Source organism: Desmodus rotundus, chromosome 2 (genome assembly GCF_022682495.2).
Source record: "Desmodus rotundus isolate HL8 chromosome 2, HLdesRot8A.1, whole genome shotgun sequence".
Taxonomy (NCBI): domain Eukaryota; kingdom Metazoa; phylum Chordata; class Mammalia; order Chiroptera; family Phyllostomidae; genus Desmodus; species Desmodus rotundus.
Genome location: NC_071388.1, coordinates 173063484 through 173084164, shown reverse-complemented (window position 1 = coordinate 173084164; position 20681 = coordinate 173063484). Strand labels below are relative to the sequence as shown.

At 36.3% G+C, this 20681-nt stretch overlaps 1 protein-coding gene across 1 annotated transcript in view; it reads right to left on the bottom strand.

Annotated features, from left to right (window-relative positions):
- PMS1 (PMS1 homolog 1, mismatch repair system component) overlaps positions 1-20681 on the bottom strand; it is a 73174-nt gene that overhangs the window by 6911 nt on the left and 45582 nt on the right. The window contains exons 8-11 of the mRNA XM_024563996.3: positions 20168-20311; positions 19115-20001; positions 3464-3949; positions 1190-1320 (exon numbers count right to left, since the gene is read on the bottom strand). Coding sequence (XP_024419764.2) covers positions 1190-1320; positions 3464-3949; positions 19115-20001; positions 20168-20311 — 1648 coding nt within the window. The remainder of the gene's footprint in view (positions 1-1189; positions 1321-3463; positions 3950-19114; positions 20002-20167; positions 20312-20681) is intronic.

Sequence of the window (20681 nt, the reverse complement as noted above, 5' to 3'; positions counted from 1 at the left end):
AACACAGTTCTTAAATGGCAGAGTTGGGATTTAGACACTCTTATTCCAAATCTAAATATCTAAGATTGAGGCAGGAGGTAAGAAGTTTAGAGTAGATATCCTTAAAACTGGAAAAGTCAAGTAAAATTAGTTTAGAATACCAAAGTATTTTTAGTATATATCTAAATTTCATGGTTTTGTACATTGTTTTTACTTATTTTCTTTTGAGATCTCAGTAAAACATTCTTTTAAAAATCTTTTGGTTGAACTTTGTTTTTATAAACTTTGGTTATGACAAGATTAGAAATGGCTGGGAAGGGGGAAGAGTAGTATCACTCTTCATGGTGCCCTTGTACCTCTTGATACTGACAGAGAAAGCTAAGACAGAAGGCAGTTCGGAAACTATGAAAGAACAGAGAAAGAGCCACCCAGGAAAACTGAGGTCTCCTAACCAGGATCCTTTTTTCTCCCTACCCAGTGAATTTCCATAGCAAACATAGTGTTATCACATAGTCTTTTTAGCAAAGCCATGGAATCAAATCATCTACTCTCCAAACAGTAAGAGTACTGATGTTACACATTTAATTGACAAAACAACTACATGATTTAAAAAAAAAAGAAAGATGTGTCCCTGACTGGTGTGGCTCAGTTGGTTGAGCACTGTTCCTGCAAACACAAAGATGTAGGTTAGATTCCTGGTCAGGGCACAGCCTGGGTTGTGGGTTTGATCCCTGGTTGGGGCATGTAGGAGAGGCAACTGACTGATGTTTCTCTCACATTGATGTTTCTCCCCCTATCTTCCCTTTTCTCTAAAAATAAATAAAATCATTAAAAAAAAAGATGTCCATTTTTGTTAGGTCATTTCAGAAAGCTGCATATTTACTTCTGCCTCATCATCTAAAGGAGTATCAAATAACTTAGCTAAACAAAGGCAGTGTGAATACTGTGACAAAGGATGGCAAAAATTACAATGAAGTTACTTGATTAGTTATGAAAGTGAAAATGCAAGGCAACGATCTGAAAGAGATGCTAAGCTTGCTTATTTCAGACAGATGTGACATGTTTGAAATGTGACTATTTTTACACAGCTGACATACTTTTGGGAAGACAAAAATACACCATGATATCTCTAAATTATGAAATCTAAATGTGTCTCTTGGAACATGACTTATTTTTCCAATTCAGGAAATATTAAAACATATCATCATACCTGGTATCAATTTTATCTTGAAACCATTTGCTGTAAGACGAGGATCAGACAGGTAAGTTGATCCACTGGATCTTTGGTCATCTGCTGTCATTTTACATAAAATCTCTAAATAATGAGATCCATTAAAAAGACTGAAAAAGAAATAATGGCCCTTTAACTTATTAAATATGAAAAGAAAATAAAAAATTTATGGAAAAAAGTTAACCCAAGTCCTTTAAAAAATTATTACTACTAACCAAAATACAAAGGTATAAATAGCTGTGTAAGAAACTTTATTTTTTTACATTTTTGTTAATATTTTATAGACCTATTACATACAATTTACATAAAGGGGAAGAATAGATATGAGAAAGTTTTTATCTTCTAGAATGTTACAAATGAGATGTAAAGTACAAAATGTGCTCTAATACAAATGAAAACTTTATTTATAAATAATGCCATTTATACCTTTAAGCAGACACAATAATACATTATCAAGTTACTCAAGTGGTCCACACCACATAATTTTCAATTGTTGGTCAAGGTTTCTTCAATAATAAAAAGATAAGCATATTATCTTTTTCTCCCAGGAACTTATAAATTTAGTAATTCCTTCAGTCTACTGTAGACATGGAATGTGTGCCAAAGGTGGCATATGAAATGGTTCTGAGTAGTACAGGCTTTAAACAAAATTCTGAGATAGCCAAAGATTATCTATGGCACAAATTAGCCTTATATGTTGATTTCAGGCTTGATCATAGTGCTCAAACATGTTTTTACAATAAAGTGTCTATTGGGGTTGACGTGTGAGTGCTTACCATTTTTCCATTTAGTCAATGAATAGCTGAGTGCCTACCAAGTGATAGATACTGTCTTACGTATACAAGGTGTACTGTTCTATGTTCCAGTACAAGACTGTAAGTTATTTCTTCACTATAATCCTGTACCCTTGAAAAAGTAAATTCACAGATGTGTTTGCTTATCATCTCTAAAAGGTAGAGGAAGCCACGGGCTATGGGAGCAGACTGTCACAGAGAGGAAAGCTTTGGCTACAGGTCAGGTGTGCTCTCACTGGTCTAACCAATATTCAGAAAATCAATCTGAGATTCAGTGGTGATGATGATGACATAGTGTAGCAGTGAATGGTATATGCTCTACAGTTACTGTCTAGATTGGACGACTGAATCCAACTATTCAATAGCTTTGTGAACCTAGGTAAGATACTTAACAGTTCTGTGTTTCAGTTTCCTCATCTATAAAATATGGATAATGGTTGTATCTCTCCCTCATAAAGTATAAAGAACATGAAATCTTTACACCTTATGAGAGGTATAAGGGCTTAGTAAAGTTCCTGTCATAAGGCTCAATAAACATTAACCATTGTTATTATTATTATTGAGATCTTACTTTGTATTTTATAGATATCTAAATTATGCTCTTCAGATATAAGCTACACAACCCTTCTTAGAATTCTAGTTAGAAAACTAAGCCAAATCCATATTACCATCTATAGCTCAGTTCCAAAAAAACTTAATATTAACTGTGATGGGGATGTCACATTTCAGAAAATTCCAGATACACCCTAGTTCTTCAGGGTGACACAGGCATTGAGGTTAGGTAATAAAATAGCCATTTTTGAGAGATGTACACTGAAAGATGGGTAGGAATTATTCTAAAATACTTTAGCAAAGGTACGAAAATAAGCACACACATACACAAGGGCAGACACAGTAAATGTGGCAAAATCTTGAACATTGTTGATAAAGGTATTCATTGTTCAATTCTATTTTGGTATATTTTTAAATGTTAAAGGTCACACTATGAAGAAGATTTATGACATTCTAACTTCAAAATTATCCTAGGAAAATCACTAATATACAGGAGGAGAGCTGAACTTCATATTTATGAACTATAGAACTATGTAGAATATTTTTAAAATTATTTATTTAAAAGAAATTAATTCCACTGAAAATTAGAAATAAAGTTTTTAAAAGGTTTCTTCAAGTGAATTTCACTTTACTAAAAAACACCTTCAACTTTTCAAAAAGTTGAGAGAGAGAGACAGACAGACAGACATCAACTTTGTTGTTCTCCTCATCCATGCATTTGTTGGTTGTTGTTATGTGCCCTGACGGGGGGAGGGGAATCGAACCCACAACCTTGGTGAATTGAAACAATGTTCTAACCAACTGAGAAACCTAGCCAGAGCAACACTTTCAGCTTTTTACCTTCAATTTCTAATCTAGCATGGATTCATGTCTTTAGAGTTAAAAATATTGTATTACTTCACCGTACCTCTCTGTTAATATAATTGGTTTTTCCAGTGGTTCTGCAGGAAGTTTATGATTCTCAAGAAGTCTTTTAAACAGCAGGGCTTCTTCCACTCTATATGGATTTAGTAACAGTACCTCTGTTTTGGATGTAACTAGCCATGCATCAGGAAACTTGAGATTGTGGATCAAGCAAAGTTCGTCCTTTTCTTCTAATTCAAAGTTCTTGTGTTTCTCAATTTTTTTTTTAAAGTTTTCCATAGAAAAGGGAATTTGAACTATTTTAATGTTTTGGTTCTTTTTTTTTTCAATTTGGGACTGAAAAAGCTCATCAAGTTTTGGCTGATTAGATACTGACGGTTTTAACTTGTGTTTCTGTGCCAAATTCCAGGAGCTGGAGGGTTTTATCTTTTTCCTGCTATCTTGTAATGACATTTGTGACTCCTGTTCAATGGCTCTCTTGATTTGCCGATTGTATCGTTCCAAGTCTTTAGCAGCCCTGTCTTCATATCTATGAATAGAGATAAAACAGAGTAATGAGGCCATAATCAGAAATGTATTAACCATATGAAATAAATTTTATAAAAAATATTGTTGACATTCAAGGTCTGGTAATGATGAAAGCTTATATTGGACTATCCCTTCCATATATACCATATATATAAAACCCTCCCATATATGAACAAAATATAGATACCAACCTTTTAAAATAGGCACTGAAGAGTACCCCAAAATAGGCATAAATTGGAATGGGTTCAAATCTTAAAGAGAACCACATTTATACAGCCTTTACCCAGAGAGTAGTCCTCAGCATTAAGGGAGAATGGCAAGAACTCAATCAGAAAGCTGCACTCTTATTTGCTTGAGTCAGCAGAACACAGAGCTCTTTGCTTCCAAAACAACTGAAAATTGAGGGAGAAAATCCCATGTGTGGAAATCAAGAGGAAAACAATTACTAGAAAGCTAAGTGAGCTATACTGAGATTTCAATGGCTACTCATTTCAGGGAAAAAAAGAATTTGGAGTTTGAATTCCACAGAATTCCATGGTATAGTAAACACTTTGGGCTTTCAATTAAAACTGAAGGAGGACCGTATCTTAAGGGTAAGAAAAAAAAAACTGTACTAAAACTACGGAAGCTACCCTAGGACTAAAGGCAAAATTTAGTCTCCCCAACAAAGTTTAAAACAAAGCACTCACAAGCTCAAGGTGATCTCTCAATAATTTAAATGACCGGCAGAACAAAATCCAACACTTTTCAGAAGAAAACAGAATCCAAAGTTTCCACAACATATCAGTCACAATGTCGATTATACAAAGTTATCATTCCAGCAATAAAACAGGAAAATAAAAGTCATGGTCAAGAGAAAAAGTGGTCAGTAGAAACCAACCCTAAGATGACTCAATGTTGGAATTCACAAAGAAAAAAAATTAAAAATAGGTTTTTATAAATATTTAAGGACTTAAAGAAAAAGATGATTATAACGAGAGAATAGAAAGGGGAATCTCAACAAGGAAGGGAAATTTTTTAAAGGGCCAAATGAAAACTAAAATTTTAGAACTGGAAAACAGTATCTGAAATGAAGAATTCACTAGGCAGGCTTAACAGAAGATCAGAGATGGCAAAAGAAAGGGTCGGTGAAATAGAATATAGATCAATAAAAATTATCCAATCTAAACAACAGAGAAAAGTGATTGAAGAAGACTGAAAAAACACCTTAGTGACCTATGGCACAACCAGCAACCCAGCATATATGAAGCACACACCAAGGCACATCATAATTAAGTTACCTAAGATGAAAAATAAGGAGAGAATCTTAAAAGCAGCAAGAGCAAAGAAGATAGTTACCTAACAAAGGAGTTCCCATAAGACTATCAGCTGATTCTCAAAAAAGAAACATTGCAGGCCAGAAGGGGCTGGAAAGAAGTATTCAAAGTCATGAAAGGCAAGGACTTGCATCCAAGATTACTGTATCCAACAAAGCTTTCATTTAGAATGGGAGAGCAGATAAAGTGCTTCCCAGATGATGTCAAGTTAAAGCAGTTCATCACCACCCAGCCCTTATTATATGAAATGTTAAAGGGACTTACCTAAGAAAAAGAAGATAAAAACTATGAAGAGTAAAATGATAACAAACTCACAACTATCAACAACCAAACCTAAAAAACAAAAACAAACTAAACAAACAACTAGAACAGGAACAGAATCACAGAAATGGAGATCACATGGAGGGTTAACAGAGGGGAGAGGGAGGGGGAGAATAGAGGAAAAGGTACAGGGAATAAGAAGCATAAATGGTAGGTACAAAACAGACAGGGGGAGGTTAAGAATAGTATGGGAAATGGAGAAGCTGAAGAACTTAAATGTATAACCCATGGACATGAACTAAGGTGGGGGAATGCTGGTGGAAGGGGGGTGCAGGGTGGAGGGGAATAAAGGGGAGAAAAAAATGGGACAACTATAATAGTATAATCAAAAAATATATTAAAAATATAATAAAAAATAAAATTTATAATGGTTTTGTAGCTGAATGTTTATTTTTTCAGTTGCTACTTATTTCTCAATTTGGAGTCATCAATGAAAAAATCACTCAAACTGAACAAATCCAAACCATGTAATTTAATTCAAAGGTACAAAATAATGAACATTTAAAAATTATACTGAGTTCTAGCACAATTGTTGTATCAATCATTTTCTAAAAAAATGAGATGCCTAGGTCCAACTGTTTCTAATACTCCAGCCCTAGGCTGAAGTCAGGCAGTACCAGTTTTAGAGTTCAATGGTTGATTCTAACGTATATCCAGAATTGAAAACTACTATTATTGTGTTCGGCAAAATGTAGTGGCTAAGAGCACAGACCCTCGAGACAGACTCTCTGGCTTGTCTTTGCCCTGCCACTTAGTAGCTCTACAAACCTTGGCAAATCATTTAATTTTTCTGTGCCTCAGTATGGATAATCTACAGCTACTTCATAGTTTTGATGTGAGGAATAAAATGTATTAAATGTGTCAAGTACTTTAGAATAGTACTTAGCACATAGTAAATGATAATGTTTGCTACCATTATTTTCTATCAAGAAACATATAACAAAGAGGGAACACAATCTGACTAATGGTTAACAATTATTTAAGCAATCTTGCTAAATTTTTTTTAAAATTCAGTTTTAAATTTCAGACTTGAGACTGTTATCTGTTGTTTCAAGAAACTGGATGAATTCTAAAAGGACACAGTTACCTACAAAGGGGTTCCCATAAGACTATCAGCTGATTTCTCAAAAAAGACCTTACAGGCAAGAAGGGACTGGCAAGAAGTATTCCAAGTCATGAAAGGCAAGGGCCTACATCCAAGATTACTGTATCCAGCAAAGCTATCATTTAGAATGGAAGGGAAGAAGATAAAGTGCTTCTCAGATAAGGTCAAGTTAAAGGAGTTCATCATCACCAAGCCATTATTATATGAAATGTTAAAGGGACTTACCTAAGAAAAAGAAGATAAAAAATATGAACAGTAAAAATGACAGCAAACTCACAGTTATAAACAACCACACCTAAAACCAAAACAAAAGAATTCTAAACATTTTTAAAGGAGAAATTTGAATAGATTTGTGTTAGAAATGCTATTATTGGAAGAACTGTATTAAATATTAAGTGAAACTAAGAGACAAAAGACCATAGCATGTTGTGTATTTTGTACTTACTTAGTACATGTTTGTTTAATAAAAAAACGCTAGGGGGGTAAGAATGTAAAAATGACTTTGTAAGTTAGATTTAAAAATGCCTCTTTTGGTTATTCACCATGTCATTTTCATAACTTTTTACATTATTTTCTCTCAATTTTACTTAGAATCTGAACTTCTGAATTAGCTATATAAAACACATGATTAGTTTACTTTCAACAGCACTACAATTAGGTATTTTTAGCTCCTGGACATTCAAATTCAAGATTTCCTGTACAAAGGAAAATGAGTTCAAGATGAAGGTCACCATTTGTAATTAATTATAAAGTGCAAATTTTCACATATGGTACTAATCTTTTGATTTACTCAAGAACTCAATGTCGTTAGTTCCTTGAAAAATATAAAAGGTTATGTCCAAAGGAACAGTACATGAATGTCAAGTAAAAACAGCTGCTACCTTTGACTTAATGTCATTAAGGGATTTAGTAACTTGAATGGAAAATACTAATTATAATTTGACAAGTAATCAATTAAAATGTTTTTTGTAACTAAAGATTACATGTAATTATAAAGTTTATTTACCATTTTCAATTAATACCACAATTAGAATTTATTCTTAGTTATTTTAAGTAGCAATATGTTCATACCTACTACAAGTTCAAGTTAACATTAACTGACCAAGATCCCAGTGGGCGTGCACATGTCTTAATCTGGTTTCTAACCCACTACAGGGGAGAAACAAGGCAAGGAGGGGGGACCCAGAAAGGAAGAAATGAAAAATGAAAATGCCCCTACTCTACAGTCTGCCCTAAGTTCTCAGCAGAAATGATTCTAGTTTTTTTTCCAAACTTTCTGTTACAGTTTCAGAACCCTTCCATGACCTGGCCTGCCTTCCCCATCTTTCTTTCCTAGAATCAGAAATGATTCTAGTTTTTTTTTTTCTTTCAATTTTTTTGTTACAGTTTCAGAACCCTTCCATGACCCAGCCTGCTTTCCCCATCTTTCTTTCCTAGAATCAGAAATGATTCTAGTTTTTTTTTTTCTTTCAATTTTTTTGTTACAGTTTCAGAACCCTTCCATGACCCAGCCTGCTTTCCCCATCTTTCTTTCTTCCCCATCTTTCTTTCCCTCTTACCATCTTCCCCATCTTTCTGAATATTCCCCTATATTCAGTTCCTATTATAGAGGGCATCTTTCGGTTCCTGAATAACACCATTCTCCTTCTAGTTTCTGGGCCTTCTTACATAGTGTTCCTTCTACCTAGAAAATTCCCTACAGCTTTATGACTGACTTCTATTCCGGAAAGCATTTTCTGTCTCATAGATGAGATTAAGACCAACTACTAGGTGTTTTCATGATTCCCTATATACATTTTTTTACTTTAAAACTCATGACATTCTATGGTTACTATTTTTTAATTGTATTCCTACCTAGACTGAACCATTTATAAGTAGAAAATGTTTATTAACAACTGTATCTGAGTGACTAGCCAGAGTATAGAGGGCCTGGTAAAAGAATGCCTTCAATATATACTCCCCAATTTAAGGAAGGAAAGAGAGAAGAAAGGGAGGGAAAGGACTTGGAAAGAAGGAAAGGAAGAAAGAAAAAAGGGAGGGAAGAAGGGAAAGAAACATTAAAAAAGAACATGAAAAAAAGAAAAGAAGGATGAATAAAAAGTCTGGTTAGCTGTGGAACAGAGGAGTGTTCTCATATCCCTAGCACTCATGTAGCATTTAGAATCACGGAAAGAACTCCAAAATAAAGACTACAAGAGAAGTGGTAGTGTTATTAGTGTGATATTTTTGTTTCACCATCTCACTAATAATTATTTTGGACACTGCCGATCATGGTCTCAAGACCTCTGGCTCTGGAAGATTCTAACACAGTAATCTGTGATATAGAGGAAGCTCTCTAATTTTAAAATACCTATATTTCCATCATAGGCTTCTATTTCTAGTCTGCAGATTAAATTTATATTGATGAAGCAAATGAAAAATAATTTCAGTCACAACAGAAATTTCTTTTTCACAGATTAAAAATCTGATTGACATCACTGACATCTGGCACATTCACTATATGCCAGTCATTTATCTTGTATCATAACACACAATATCTTATTTAAACCTCACAACTATGGGAGATACTGTCCACACATTTTTACAAAAAGCTAGCAGAGAGAAACAGGTTAGAATATAAGTAGAGTTTCAGAGGTCTGCTTTTGACTAATACTGGCTCTTTGTCCGCCTTATAGTAATAAGATAGAGAACATTTTAGATTACAGAATATTGCACGATGACAAACTTTCAGATGAAGCCTATTAACCATAACCCTAGTACCCTAACACCTTGGGACCTATAATGAGCAATAATGCTGACATTCCCCAAAACTAGAACAATACTTGCTATTGTGAGGCTGCAAGGTAATAGCTATCTTAGGCTATTATACTGTCTCTAGTTCCACGAAAACCAGAAATATCTATGCTTTCATTTCGTATACTCAGACAGCTATCAATGCATTACCTCCAGGGCCAATGCAATTCAACATTTGTGGGTTTGCTGTACTACAGGTTAAGTGCACTAATCTTTGAAGATAATCACTTGTGACCCTTAGTTGCATCTTAATTCAAATAGAGAAACTTAAAAAAAAAAATTGACACAAGAAATAGTTAGAATTCTAAACAATGAATATTTGATATTAAGGAATTCCTATTTTAAAAAGTTATGACAATTATATTATGGCTATATTTAAAATAGAGTATCTTTATTTTTTACAGATACATGCTAAAACATTTATGAAATATGTATTACCCTAGAATTTCCTTCAAAATAATCATGGTAAAGAAGGGGAAGTGAAATGAGTGGAGGTATGGATGAACCAGGACTGACTATGAGATCATGGGCTCACTGTGCTGTTTTGCCTACTTTAGTGTATGTCTGAGAAAAGAAAACATATGACTACCATCCCCACCAAAAATAAGTGTGAAAAGAGAAATTAATTTATGGAGGTCTTGCCTACTGGTATTAATAGTGCTCTTCATTATTTTAAATTGATAGTATCTTTATAAGACTAGATAAGCTAATGAAAAAAAATTGGTCAAGTATTCATGTATTTTATCATCAAACAGAAATTCTGGAAGATAGGTTACATTAAAATTCTTCCTCCCGATGTCTGACAGAGAATTGAGATGGTTTAGATTGGAAGTACAATTCTACTCTTTCATGTTCTGGTGGGTAGATCACTCAAACATTTTTTGAGTTTATAATAAGTGCTCTAAGTCAATTAGAAATACCCATCATATTATCTAGGAATATTTATTCAGATCATCTGACCTAAAGATGGCAAGTAATATGTAATTATTTTAAGTAAAGAGATCAAACTGCTTATTTACCTACCAACACACTACCATGGTTAAAAGTTGGCAATACATAAACAAGACTGATGAGAGGAGGAAGATGGTGGCGATGTAGGTAGGTGCTGAGCCCACCTGCTCATGCACCCAACTGGGACATCTAGGCGATCTTCTGAAGAACAGAGTGAACAGCTAACAGAATCCCAGATGATATGAAGTTTGGAAGGAAAAGTGTGCAGAGGACACTTAAAAACAGGTGGTAAGATTTTGTAGGCCACTGGGAAGGTCCCTGGGCTGTGGGTCAGAGACAGCGGATTCCCGGGGAGCACTGGGGAGAGAGCAGGGTCAGTGATAGACATTGACTGGATCCCTCCTCTCCCAGAGCAGGGAAGTCTCAGACCTGCACCAGCAGAGACCTGGATGCAGAAAGCTGCTGCAGGGATAAAAAGGCAGTAAGTGACACAGAGACTGCCGTGTACGTATTTGTATAGGGCAGTGGTCACTTGGCTGGGGATAGTACCAGAGAAAATGGAGAGCTGGGTCATACCTGGAGCTGGGAGAAGAGATGGGCTGTGACCCAGATAGACTCTGAGCTGGTCAGAGAGGTGAACTGTGTGGAAAGCCCAGCGCTTGTTAGGAGTGGCAGGCAGCACCTCTCAAAAAAGAACTGGGCAGCCATACAGGAACCTTGCGTGAGTGTAGCCCAGGGCCAGCGAGGAGGGAGGAGTGGGGGTGCGATTTGCTCCCACTCAGGGCGCCTCCCAGACTGATAGAAGGGTTGAAAAACAAGGTGGATTATTGGTGCTGGCCTGGTGCAAATGTGCAGGTTGGACAGTGTGGGCCACAGTGTTCTGAGGGCATGGGCTGGAAACTGGGCACCAGTGATTATTTGCAGCCCAGATTGAGCCCCAATCCTTGTGGACCCACAGGAAAGGAAAAAAACTGAGCCCAGCCCCCTTCTGCCTGCAGGACCTGGGAAGACCTGCAAAACTGGCTTGGCAGGTTTAAAATCAGCAGGAAGCTTTTTTTTTCTTCTTTCTTTCAATAAGACCTGGAGCTGTGAGAAAACCAGAAACAGATCCAGAAAGAAGTCAGTCTGTGAACACCAACAGCTGAGCCAAATTTCACTTTGCTAGCTGTCAAAACTTACACTGTTTTTTTTCTCCTCTTTCCATTTTAGTTTTTGTTTTGTTTGTTTGTTCGCCTTGGTTCTATCCCAACTGTTATAAATTCTCCTCCTTAACACAAAACATTTTCCCTTCTTTTAGTCATCTCATATTCCTTTTGTCATATAATATCCACAATCTCTCTTCACCTTTATTAATTTTAGTTCAATTGTGGCTGAAACTGTTGATATGGTAGGGGGATTCTTTTTGCTGCCCTAGGTTTGGTTGTCTGATAATACTGCTTTGTTAACCAATACCTGTACAACAGCATTCAAGACAAGGTGGGAGTTGTGAATACCAGTAAACCCACTGGAGGAGAGAACCCATCAACAAAGGAGCCACCAACAAGTAAAATCCAAGTACAACAAGAGAGCCCACACAAAAGGAAGACAGGGCAACCCTAGAGCATCCAGACAAGGAGATCAAAGACACTGCACTGCTAAGTCCCACAGATCCTCTACCACAGAAGTTCACCCTATGAAAACAGCTGGCAAAGCAGAACATTTGGAATCGCAGAAACAAACAAAAAGAGTCACCTAAAATGGGGAGACAAAGAAAGAACCCGTAATTGAAAGGAATGAAAGATTGCTCAGTAAAAGAGCTAAATGAAATGGAGGCAAACAAACTATCAGATACAGAATTCAAAAGAATGGTGATAACGATGCTCAAGGAACTCATTGAAACCTACAAGGAACTGTTTGGAACTACAACAGTATGAAAAAAGGAAATAGGAACTATAAACAAGAACCAGGAAGAAATGAAGAGTACAATATCTGAAATAAAAAATACACTAGAAGGAATTACAAGAAGGCTGGATGAAGCAGAGGACTGAATTAATGAGATGGAAGACAGGGCAAAAAGAAACACACAAGCAGAGCAGCTGCACGAAAAAGGACTCAAAAAATATGAAGACAGCTTAAGGCAACTGCAGGACAACACGAAATGCAACAACATTCAAATCATAGGAATGCCGGAAGGAGAAGAAAGGGAGCAAGGGATAGAAAACCTGTTTGAAAAAATAATGACAGAAAACATTCCTAACCCAGGGAGGGGAAAAGCCATGCAAGTTCAGGGAGCACTAGGAGTCAAAATAAGGATGAACCCAAAGAGGCCTACTCTAAGACACATCACAATTAAAATTCCAAGTTTTAAAGACAGAGAGACTCTAAAAGGCAGCAAAGGAGAACCAGGAAGTAACATACAAGAAATCTCCCATAAGGCTAGCAGCTGATTTCTCAATGGAAACACTACAAGCCAGAAGGGAATGGCAAGAAATATTCTAAGTAATGGAAACCATAGGCCTGCAACCAAGACTACTCTACCCAGCAAGGCTCTCAATTAAAATGGAAGGTGAAAAGAGGAGCTTCCCAGACAGAAGAAGGCTAAAAGAATATACCTCCACCAAACAAGTACTTCAAGAGATGCTAAAGGGACTGCTTTAAGAAGTAGAAGAGTAAGAGAGAGGGGAACACAGGTACAAAGGAGGAAAAATGAGTAAGTACCTATCAATAACAACCTAACATATAAATGGATTAAATGCTGCAATCAAAAGACATAGAGCTGCTTAATGGTTAAGAAAACATGACCCTCACATATGCTGCCTACAAGAGACCCATCTCAGAACAAGAGGCCTACACAAACTGAAAGTGAAGGGTTGGAAAAAAATATTCCACACCAATGGACAGGAAAAAAAAGCTGGGGTAGCAGTACTTATATCAGACAAAATAGACTTCAAAACAAAGGCCATTAAAAGAGACACAGAAGGACACTTCATAATACTCAAGGGAAGAATCCATCAAGAAAACATAAACATTATTAACACACACACACACGCAACATAGGACCACCCAAATATATAAGGAAAATCTTGGAGGACTTCAAGAAAGATATAGACAGCAACACACTTATACTACGGGATTTTAACACCCCACTGTCAACAATGGATCGATCTTCCAAATAAAACATCAACAAGGATATTGTGGCACTGAACAATGCCCTAGATCCAATGGACTTAACTGATATATAAAGAATCTTTCATCCCAAAGAAGCAAAATACACATTCTTTTCAAATGCACGTGGAATATTTTCAAAGATACGTATACCATATGACAGGACACAAAATGAGACTCAACAAATTCAAGAAAATTGAAATTATATCAAACATTTTCTTGGACTACAAGGGCCTGAAACTAGAAACCAACCTCGAGGAAAAAAACTCAAAAACATTCATATTTATGAAGATTGAATAGCATATTATTAAACGATGAATAGGTTAACAATGAACTCAAGGAACAAATGAAAAAGTTCCTGGAAACAAATGGAAATGAACACACAACAGTCCAAAACCTATAGGACACAGCAAAGGCAGTCCCTAGAGGGAAGTTCATAGCAATACAGGCCTACCTAAAAAAGATAGAAACATTTCAAATGAACAACTTAACCTTACATCTACAAGAACTGGAGGAACAACAACAAACAAAGCCCAGAAAGAGTAGAAGGAAGGGAATAACCAAGATCAGAACAGAATTAAAAGACATGGAGACTAAAAGAACAATTCAAAGGATCAATAAATCCAGGAGCTGGTTCTTTGAACAGTTAAACAAATTAAACACGCCTTTAACCAGATTCATCAAGAAAAAAAGAGAGAGGACCCAAATAAATAAAATCAGAAATGAAAGAGGAGAGATTACAAATGATACCACAGAAATACAAAGAATTGTAAGAAACTACTACAAACTATATGCCAAGAAATTTGGAAACCTGGATGAAATGGACAAATTTCTAGAAAAATAAAATCTTCCAAAACTGAATGAAGAAGAAGCAGAAAGCCGAAACAGACTGATAACAGTTGGTGAAACTGAAGCAAAAAACTCCTGGCACACAAAAGCCCTAGACTGGATGGTTGTACAAGAGAATTTTATACATTTCAGGAAAAGCCGACCCCTATCATTCTAGGACCATTACAAAAAATCCAAAAAGAGGGAAGACTCTCAAACTTTTTTTTTATGAGGCATCATCCTAACCCCAAAACCAGATAAAGACACAACAAAGAAAGAAAACTATAGGCTAATATCGCAGATGAACATAGATGCTAAAATTCTCAACAAAATATTGGCAAACCACATCCAGCAATACATTAAAAAGATTATACACCACGATCAAGTGGGATTCATCCCACGGATGCGAGGATGGTACAATATTCGCAAATCAATAAATGTAATACATCACATAAATAAAAGGAAAGACAAAAATCACAAGATCATATCAATAGATGCGGAAAAAGCATTTGATAAGGTACAGCACTCATTTATGATGTAAACACTCATGTCCACTCTCACCACTTTTATTCAACATAGTACTGGAAGTGCTAGCCACAGCAATCAGACAAGATAAATGAAAGGCATCCAAAGTGGAAAGGAGTAAATACTGTCATTGTCTGCAGATGATATGATAGTGTACATGGAAAACCCTATAGACTCCACCAAGAAACTACTCAACCTAATAAGTGAATTTGGCAAAACAGCGGGACACAAAGTCAATATTAGGAAATCGAAGGCATTTTTGTACACCAACAACAAAATATCAGAAACAGAAATCAGGAAAACAATCCCATTTGCTATAGCAACAAGAAAAATAAAGTACCTAGGAATAAACCTAACCAAGCAGGTAAAAGACCTGTACTCAGAAAACTACACAACAGTGAAGAAAGAAATTAAGGAAGACACCAATGAGTGAAAGCATATACTGTGGTCATGGATTGGAAGAATTAACGTCATCATCAACTTGATGACTTCCGGCCAAGATGGAGGAGTAGGTAGACACACTTTTGCCTACCAAAAGAAGGACAACAAATTTAAAAACAAAAAGTAACCAGAACTCCCAGAAAATCAAACTGTATGGAAGTCTGACAACCAAGGAGTTAAAAAAGACACATTCATGCAGGCAGGTAGGAGGGGAGGACAGGTGGCCAGGGTGGAAAGGACTCATGGTGGCTGGTGGACAAGGCAAGGTGGTGGCTGGAGGAGTGGGTGGTCCCACACTTGTGTGTAGATAAACTAGGAGGAAAAACTGCGGAGCAAGACAGACCATGCAACCCAGGATTCCAGCACAGGAAAATAAAGCCTCAAAAGCGTTAATTGTAAAAACCTGTGAGGGTTGAGCAAGCAGGAGAAACTCCCAGCCTCACAGGAGAGTTCACTGGAGAGACCCACAGGGTCCTAGATTGTACACAAAACCACCCACCCAGGAATCAGCACCTGAAGGGCCCAAGTTCCTTGTGGGTAGTGGAGGAAGTGACTGAAAGCCCACTGAGAGCTGAACAAGTGGCATTGTTCCCTCTTGGATCACTCCCCCACATACAGCACCACAATGAAGTGATGTGGGTTGCCCTGCCCTGGTGAATACTTAAGGCTCCACCCCTTCCTATGTAACAGGTGCACCAAGACAAAGAAACATGACCCAGATAAAAGAACAGATCAAAGCTCCAGAAAAAATACAACTAAATGATGAAGAAATAGCCAACCTATCAGATGCACAGTTCAAAACACTGGTAATCAGATGCTCATAGAAATGGTTGATTATAGTCACAAAAGAGGGGAAAAAGTGAAGGCTATGCAAAATGAAATAAAGGGAAATGTACAGGAAACCAACAGTGAAGGGAAAGAAACTGGGACTCACATCAAGGATTTGTAACAAAAGGAAGAAACAAGCATCCAACTGAAACAGAATGAAGAAACAAGAACACAAAAAAAATGAGGTGAGGCTTAGGAACCTCTAGGACAACTTTAAGTATTCCAACATCTGAATCATAGGGGTGCCAGAAGGAGAATAGGAAGAGCAAGATATTGAAAACTTATTTGAAAACATAATGAAGAAGAACTTCCCCAATCTGGCAAAGGAAATGGACTTCCAGGGAGTCCAGGAAGCTCAGGGAGTCCCAAAGAAATTGGATGTAAGGAGGACCACACCAAGACACACCAAGATTAAAGATAAGGAAAGAATCTTAAAAGCAGCAAGAGGAAAGGAGAATAACCTACAAGGGAGTTCCTATAAGACTATCAGCTGATTTCTCAAAAGAAACCTTGCAGGCAAGAAGAGGCTGGCAAGAAATATTCACAGTCATGAAAGGCAAGGACCTACATCCAAGATTACTCTATCTAGCAAAGCTATCATTTAATATGGAAGGGCAGATAAAGTACTTCCCAGATAAAGTAAAGTTAAAGGAGTTCATCATCACCAAGCCCTTATTATATAAAATGTTCAAGGGACTTACCTAAGAAAAAGATGATGATCAAAAATATGAACAGTAAATGGGGGAAAAGGTACAGGGAATAAGAAGCATAAATGATAGGCACAGAATAGACAGGGGGAGGGTAAGAATAATATGGGAAATAGAAAAGCCAAAGAACTTTAATGTATGACCCATGGACATGAACTATGGTGGGCAAATGATGGTGGGATGGGGGTATAGGCAGGAGGGGAATAAAAGGGAGAAAAAAATGGGACAACTGTAATAGTGTAATCAATAAAATGTATTAAAAACAAAGAATTAACATCATCTAAGTGTCCATGCTACCCAAAGCAATTTATAGATTCCACACAATCCCTATTAAAATACCAATGACATATTTCACAGATATAAAAAAAAATTTCAGAAATTTATATGGAACCATAAACAACCCTGAATATCTGCAGCAATTTTGAGAAAGAATAACAAAGTAGGAGGGATCATAATATCTGATATCAAACTGCATTACAAGGCCACAGTAATCAAAACAGTCTGGTACTGGAACAAGAACAGATACATAGATCAATGGAACAGAATAGAGAGCCCCAAAATAAACCCATGTCTATATGGTCAATTAATATTTGACAAAGGGGGCAGAAGCATAAAATGGAGTAAAAATAGCCTCTTCAACAAATGGTGTTGGGAGATCTGGACAGCTACATGCAAAAAAAAATTAAACTCAATCACCAACTTACACCATACAAAAAAATAAGTTCCAGGTGGATAAAAGACTTAACTATAAGTTGCCATACTATAAAAGTCCTAGAGGAGAACATAGGCAGGAAAATCTCAGATATTCCATGAGGCAATATTTTCACCAATATGTCCCTTAGAGCTAAGGACATAAAGGAAAGAATAAGAAATGGGACTTCATCAAAATAAAAAGCTTCTGCATGGATAAAGAAAACATCAGCAAAATGAAAAGGGAACCAACCATATGGGAAAATATATTTGCCAATGATACCTTGGACAAGGGTCTAATCTCCAAAATATATAAAGAACTCACATGACTCCACTCCAGGAAAACAAACAACCCAGTGAAAAAATGGTCAAAGGGCCTGAACAGACAATTCTCTAAGGAGGGCATACAGAGGGCCCAGAGACATATGAAAGGATGCTCATCATCACTAGCCATCAGAGAGATGCAAATTAAAACCATAATGAGATACCACTTCACACTGGTCAGAATGGCCATCATAAACAAATCAACAAGTGCTGGTGAGGCTGCAGAGAAAAGGGAACCCTAGTGTACTGTTGGTGGGAATGCAGACTGGTGCAGCCACTATGGAAAACGATATAGAATTTCCTCAAAAAACTAAAAATGGAACTACTTTTTGACCTGGCAATTCCACTGCTGGGATTATACTTTAAGAACCCTGAAATATCAATTCAAAAGAACCTATGCACTCCAATGTTCATAGCAGTGCAATTTACAATAGCTAAGTGCTGGAAGCAACTCAATCTCAGTGCCCATCAGTAAATTGAGTGTATCAAAAAACTATGGTACATTTATACAGTGGAATACTACACAACAGAAAGAAAGAAGCTCCACCCTTTGGGACAGCATGGATGGAACTGGAGAGCATTATGCTAAGTGAAATGAGTCAGGCGGTAAAAGACAAATACTATATGATATCACCTATAAGTGGAACCTAATCAACAAAACAATCAAGCAAGTAAAATATAACCAGAGACATTGAAATAAATAACAAACTAACAGTAACTAAAGGGGAGAAGGGAGGGCGATAACAGGGAAAAGAAGGGAATGGTTGTCAAAGAACATGTATAAAGGACCCATGGACAAACCAAAGGGGGATAGGGTTGAGGGTGGGAGGTGGGGTTTGCTGTGGTGGGGGAGAGTGGTATGGGGGAAAATGAAGACAACTATATCTGAATAATAAAAAAGAAAGACTTTTGAAAGGAGCCTTGCTACTGAAAAAGGGGCAGCTTTAACAGCACTGAATTAAATCTGCAAAAATGTTGAAATTTTTAAATAAATAGTTTAGGCTTGTACCAAAACAGAAAACAAAACTAAAAACCTCTAACCCAAAAAGTGATGACAAAAAAGGTACTCTAGCCGAGTCAAAAGGCATTTGCCATTCTGTTTTTCCATAAATAAGAAGTTAAAAAGCTTTTTGTTAACCTAGCAGATGGAAGTATCTGAACATTAAGGTCACATGAAAACTCTGGAAACTTACTTCAGTTTTTCCTCTTCACTCAATGTCTTCCACTGTTCTTCAATTTGTGCTGTTGCATCCTCCAAACTGGTCTTAGAATTTTCTGTGAGAAACTGAACACGATGATCTTGAACAAATAGGGCACTTGCTGACATGGGTTTCTTGATTGCATGACTGCTAATTAAATCATAAGCTGTAAGCTGTCCAGATTTGTCATCTACCACGTTTGATTTTTTGTTAAAGGAACCTTCACTGAGATTCTTTTGTTTAGGGCTTGGATTATTATTTTTACTTTCTTTACATGCTGAGTTTTCTTGAGGCACTAAAAATTTCACAGGTTCAATGTTCTCTCCCATTGAATTTTTGAGTGCATTTCCCTTGCTCCAGTCATCTGCACAAATTTCCAAAGACTTTGCAGGAACTGGATCTTCCTCATTTTTCCCACTCTCATTTATATGGCCTTTATTGCCAATTTCTGATTGGGCATGTTCAACAGAAGGTACAGAACAAATTTCACTACATTTCTTCTGGTTGTCATCACATAATAAATTATTCACTGGGATCTCCTGAGATGTAATTTTAGTGTTCTTATCAATGTTAGAATTACCACTAATAAAATGATCATCATAATGGTCACCAGTGTGTATATGATGATTTAAACAATTAGTGTTTTCTACAGATTCATCATTATGCATATCATTTTGGAAAGAAATGCTTGAAGTATTAACATCTGAATAATTACTACCAGATGACTCCATCTTATTAAAAAGCACATCTGTTTCTGCTGTGTTACTAACAACCATGTCAGCTGAGGAAACATCTGTTTTCTTATTTTCATAAGAATTTGTGCTAGGTAGTGATCCGTAACAAGTCGTCATCAGATTTTCAAGAGCAATTAAAACAGATTCCTAAAGATACAGATGAAAATGTGAAGATAAATTATAAAAATAATAGACAAGATTTAAAATAACATTAAAAATATGTATAAACAAGTAAATCTCCTTTGTCCCACAAAAATGGTTATGATTAAGTTTATAAATAGCATAAATTGAAAAAGTTATCTGAAAAAGGTACCTTATTCTGTAACAATACTTGACTTTTATCCGGTGTTAAATTGACATCCACATTAGCTGTAGGAACATCAATTTTCAGAACGAAAATGGGATACAAACGAGTAGATTCCTTTAAGCACTTCAGATTGTAATAATGTCGGATTAACTAGAAATATATGTAATGAATAAAAGACAAAAAACTCACATAAATATATATTGCCATCCTTAAAATACCACCAGAAGGAGTACATTCAACTGAGTCGATGTAACTGCTTACTAGGAAAAGCAGTATCTAAATAGGAATACTCACTTAGAGAGGCCTTGATCCTCTATGAATGAAGTACAAGCACTCATCAAGAAGTACAAAGATCCAATGGAACTGGCTTCATAGTTAAAGATCATAGTGTCAAAGTCCAGAGTTCAAATCCTAACTCTAACTTCCTGGCTATGTGGTCAAAAATGTCACTAACATTTCAGTTTTTCAACATAAATAAGGAAAGTAATATATCACATAGTTGAGAAGAGTCAATCAGACA